Raw genomic sequence first — 5,267 nt, forward strand, 5'->3', positions numbered from 1 at the left:
CGGGGTCGGGTCGGGTTCGGGGTCGAGGTCGAGGGGGGCGGGGAGGGCCTGGCCGGGCCGGGCCGGGAGGGAGGAGAGGCGGGGAGGCGGAGCTGGCTCGCTCGCCGCCGCGCGGCAGCTGGGCGTCCTGAGGGTGGACTCGCTGAGGGGAGGCGGCTGTTGGCGAACGCGCCGGGACCCAGCCTTCTCGGAGGCGTCCGCAGTGCTGCTCCCGCCGCCGCCTCGCCCCCTCCCGCGCAGAGCCCGCGCCGCCCGCGCACCCACCAGCCGCCCCGAGGGGCCCGTGTGCCGCGGGGGCGCCCAGGGGTGCGCGGGACCCGCCGCCCGTGTTTGTGAGGTGGCGCCCATTGTGCGACGCCCGGCGACGCCCCGCCGCGGAGCCCGAGAGGCCGCCGGCTGGAAGAACTACATCTTTCCAGGCTTTTCTTCCAGTCTGAAACCGCAGAGCCGAACTTGTGTCAAGCGGCGAGCACACAGACACTTTCCGCTCACGGAGCGCCCTTCACCGCTTCCCCTCGCCACAGTTTTGCAAAAGTGACCTTAGTCTCTCATCAGGCCCAGCCAAGCCGGTGGTTGGCCGCCTGCTGCTACCCTCGGGTCTCCAAGAAGGAGACGGTGTGATCTTGCCCGTTTGACATCTCTTGCCGTTTGATTAAATTGTCTGCAATTTAATCAAGTTATGTTTTATACTCACGAAGTTTGGCTGTCCTGTTCCTTGTTGATCGCTTCTTTGTGCAATTTCTGTCCCTTCTGCCGTTCTTCTTGGGACCCCAATTCCATCTCGTCCAATTCTTCGTGTTCCTTCTCCTTCAAGTGTTTGTCAGTTTCCTGTTCCACATTGGTTGCCATCTTGAAAATAGGTGTGGGGTTTTTACCTGATTCTGTAGTACCCTCATTGTCCCTTGCTGCCCTCTTCTTAAAACTTAGACGTTTTGCTATTAACAAGGCCGCTATAGCAGCCGCGGCAAGTGTGGTTATAGTTCCTGCTGCTGTTGCTATGATGACTGTGACATCCATTTTCAAGGCCAATATTGCTGCCACTCTTGTCTTTCTAAAGAATCAGGCCTCTCCATTGCAGACTACACAGGAGACAAGCTATGCCTGGGATGACGCCACCTCTGCGCCCCAGCAAGATTCAGCTTCCCAGCAGGCAGCTGGAGAACAGACTCAGGATTCTATGCTGGTGCCCCTGACAGAACCCTGGGTGTTCTGAATTCCACCACTTAACTGCCTCTTCCAGCCATCATCTTCCTTAGAAGGATGATGATTCCCCATCATTTAAACTTATTCCTGGATATCCTGAGATTCTCCAGGGACCATTTATTTAACTGTTCATTGATTTATCCATGATGTCTGTAAAAACCTGAGGCATAAAGAAGATTTTTCAATTAGAACATTTAAAACATCAAAGTAAAAAAAAAAAAAAAAGCTAATGCCAGGAGCGAGGAATTATCACATTGCTTAAAATGAATGGGAGGACATGAAACTACCTAGTAGCTATAAATAGGACGGGCTTTTTACATGAATTTAGGTGCTAGTTCCAGGCAAATTACTGAACATCCCAACTCTCAGGTTTAAAGTGTGTTAAAATGATAAATATATCCACAATTGTTTTTATGATTAAATAATGTAAGCATAGCCGCAGTGCCCCTAACACTAAGGAAAACATTTTTGTGACTATCAGAAAGGTACTGAGTATGGTGGTGCAAGCCTATAATCCTAGCCACTTGGGAAGGCTGAGGCAGGAGGATATCAAGTTTGAGCCCAGCCTAAGCAACTTAGTGAAATAAATAATCAAAAAGGCTAGTGTTTAAAAATAGTTTGGTAGCTGTGTTAAAATGGATTACAATAAGATGAGGTTGTATGGAAAATGGTCACTTTGGGAGGCTGTGATAGACTCATAATTTTTAGTCAACCATAAACTATTTTCTACCTCCTTTATAAATGCATATGATCATGTGACTAAAGTCTCACCAATATGTGAACATGCAACTTCCACCTCACCTGGTTAAAATTCCTTGATCCTGCTCTGTCCTTCCTCTTTCTAGGCCTTGTATGTTTTTTTACTATGTAGGTAAGTATAATGCTCTAGGACAGTAGTTCTCTACCTGAGGCTTCAGATCCTCAAGGGATTCACATATGGAATTAAGGGGAAGTCTTGAATTAACCTTTAACTGAAATGTAACATTTCTTTTGATTATGAATATAGCCACTGCTCAAATGGTATTAGTATCGATGATTCTTCTTATCCATAGAATTCAGTATTTTCATTCCACTTTATTATAATCGTTAGCTCTATCTTTAAACATTGTCATTTTTTAATTTAAATTTTTTTTTTTTTGGGTCTTTTGAGACTGTCTTACTATGCCGTTCAGGCTGGCCTTGGGCTAACTTTGTAGCCCAGGCTGGTCTCAAACTTGCAACGATCCTCTCGCCTCAGCCTCCTGAGTGTTGGGATTACAGGCGTGAGCCACCATGCCCGGCCTCAAACATTGTCATATTAACTTTGAAATTACATGAATTACTAGGCTCTTCTTACTGAGTTAAAAGTAATATTTATCACTAACTTGTATTTTTACTAACTATATTTCAAATAGTTTCCTTTTTAATGTTAAGTATTTTATGTATTTAAAAACTTCATTACATGAAAGGGTTCAGACTCTACTAGGTTGACTTAAGATGTCCACGGCACAAAAAACGGTTTCAAATCCCTGCTTTGGGGGATTAGAGCAAAAGACTTAAGGGAAAGTGTCTGAAGTTCATTTGTGCTGCTGGCTTGCACTGCCAACTTCTCAACTATTATATAAGAGAAACATCTATCTGTTTTATTTAAAACACTGTGTTTCTAAATCTGTTACAATTTAGCCTTTATTTCACTACATTAGCTATTAAAATGTTTGTGTGACAGTAAGTCCTAAACAAAGCAATGACAATTGAAATGGAAAGAGAACACAAGATTTAGGAGGTAGAATTTATAAGAGTTGGTGAGCTATTGCTATATAAACCAAAGTAGGAGGAAAGCAAGGAAGACATTGAGGATTCTAGTGCTGGGTGACTGGGTAGAAAGGGCATGTACTATTAATCAAGATAAGAGAAAGAGAAACATGTCTATAAATTAAGATGAGTCAGGTTATAGAAATATTGAGTTAGAGAAACCTCTGATACATGCTGAGAAAGAGGTGCAAGAAAAGGCAGAGACATACATCTAAAAATCTAGAGCAATCTAGGCTAGAGAGAAATGTGAGTGTCACTGGCATACAGATGGAATCTGAAACTTTAGCGAAGAAATGAGGTAGGGAAAAAATATAAAGTTAGAAGAGAATGCAGGACTGGCCCCTAGAAAATACTAACATTTAAACAGGCAGTGGAAAGAATCCCCTTTGAATTCACTTTTAGGTCAGTCAGCTATGAGGAATGAAGGTATCAATTTATTTAGGTAGCATAATGCTTATATATGGACAAAGGAACTATTTTGGAAATTTTAGTTTTGAGGATGTGAAAGTCCTATTTTTAAAAAGCATCAATACAAGTAGGAATATAAAACATTAAAAACTCCTTGAGGGACCCTGGCCTCTTAGCACATATTTTGATTATCTCTCCAACAGCAAAACCTAACTACTATGTATGGTACTTATGAAAAGCTACATGACACTTTCTCTCAGAGAAAAAACTGAAATTAACCAAATGAAAATAAATGTAGTCTCAGTGAGTATAAATTACTATCAAATCAAAAGGTTATCTTCTTGTAGGGAAGATATATTTTAATGAACTAAATAAAAAGGAACTAAAGTTCTGAGAATGGAATTTTAGGTATTTTTGGGGAGATAGTTTTAAAACTGGAAATTACGTCTTACACAAGACTCTGTAAGATGTAGACAAAGGAATTTAAGATAAAAACTCATTTTAAATATATTTTAGCTATGTATTTTCCAACATTGGTGTTAACATTTAGCAAAGTTATTTCCTTATGAAATCTGTATTGATTTGGCTCATTGTAAGTCATCTCTCAACAATGTGTTGTATTAATATAGAGTTTTAGCTCAGCCCAAGATACTAATATTTTTCTTTTATCTATACATCTTCCAGACTTCATAGATTTTGGTTTAGCAATTTAGAATAAATTGCCATCTACCTATGCCTTTCAGAATTTTAAAGACTTCTTTTGCCAGGAGTGGTGGCACACATCATGATCCCATGTACTGAGTAACTTAGCAACACATGGTCTCAAAATATAATTAAAAGGAGTAGGAATGGAGCTCAGTATTCCCTGGGTTAAACCTATAGTACCATGGCTATAAAAAAAGATTTCTTTCTTATAAGCATTGCTTTGTACAAATTAAAATTTTTATACTATTTTCTTAATCTTTATTTGAGAAAATATTTGGTTATTTTAACTTTCTTTGATGTACTAGTTTAGAAGGAAAGTATTTTATATTTTGTTTCTGTAACCTGGGTTATGTTGACCACTAAAAGAAATCATGTTGAGAGTTTTCAAGTTATTTTCCCTCTGAAGTGATACTACTAATATATTACAAAGTATACTTTGTATTTTCTTTGAAATGTACTTTGTACCTGTACACCAACAAGTCTGTCTACTCTACTACACTCACTTTCAGCTTCACAAAATCTTTCTCCAGTTTATCCAACTAGCTTAACATTCTTTTACCCAAACTTTGACACACTGGTATTTCAAATGTACTGTGAGATGTTGGTAAGAATTGCCTCCTTAGTTTTTTATAGCCATGAGGAGGTGGCGGCCAAGGAGAGAAGAAAAAGAGACCGAGAAAAAACAGCTGCCTTTGTTGCAGCACTAAGAGAAACAGACCCTAAGTCTGATTCTCGGGGCCCCAAGAAGAACTTATCAACTACATTCATCTGCTACTGCTGTCAAAAGCCAGGCCATCTCAAGAGGGACTGCCCTAAGAAGCCCCCTGGGCCATGCCCTGACTGTAAAGGTGACCACTAGAGGTTGGACTGCCCTCTGAAGCAAAGGCCCCAGAGCTCAGACCCCTCCTACCAGCTCTCCCAACAGCAATGAAGGGGCCCAGGGCTTACTCTGCCTTCTCCCTCTGGCCAGACAGTTATCTTCAAGGAGGAGCCCCGCGTAATCATGACTATAGAGGAAAAAGTAAACAGCCTATTGCTGGACACTGGTGCTAGTCTCCTGGTCCTTCTTTTCAATCCTAGCCTTCCAGCCATCACACCTCAGTAAAAAGAGTCACTGATGAGGAGGTAATCTGCTATTTTTCACAACCCTTGGGCTGTAA

At 41.5% G+C, this 5,267-nt stretch overlaps 1 protein-coding gene across 2 annotated transcripts in view; it reads right to left on the reverse strand.

The window, feature by feature from the left end:
- Hspa4l (heat shock 70kDa protein 4-like) overlaps positions 1 to 1,251 on the reverse strand; it is a 54,548-nt gene extending 53,297 nt beyond the window's left edge. The window contains exon 1 of one of the 2 annotated variants that reach the window (XM_005386743.2): positions 695 to 1,251. In XM_005386743.2, coding sequence (XP_005386800.1) covers positions 695 to 1,017 — 323 coding nt within the window. In that variant the 5' untranslated portion in view covers positions 1,018 to 1,251. Of the gene's footprint in view, positions 1 to 264; positions 309 to 694 lie in introns of those variants that run through there. The other variant, XM_005386747.2, reaches the window with a different exon arrangement.
- Between the last annotated feature and the right edge of the window lie 4,016 nt (positions 1,252 to 5,267).

This window comes from Chinchilla lanigera, unplaced genomic scaffold (genome assembly GCF_000276665.1).
Source record: "Chinchilla lanigera isolate Chin_1 unplaced genomic scaffold, ChiLan1.0 scaffold00027, whole genome shotgun sequence".
In the NCBI taxonomy this organism is placed as follows: Eukaryota; Metazoa; Chordata; class Mammalia; order Rodentia; family Chinchillidae; genus Chinchilla; species Chinchilla lanigera.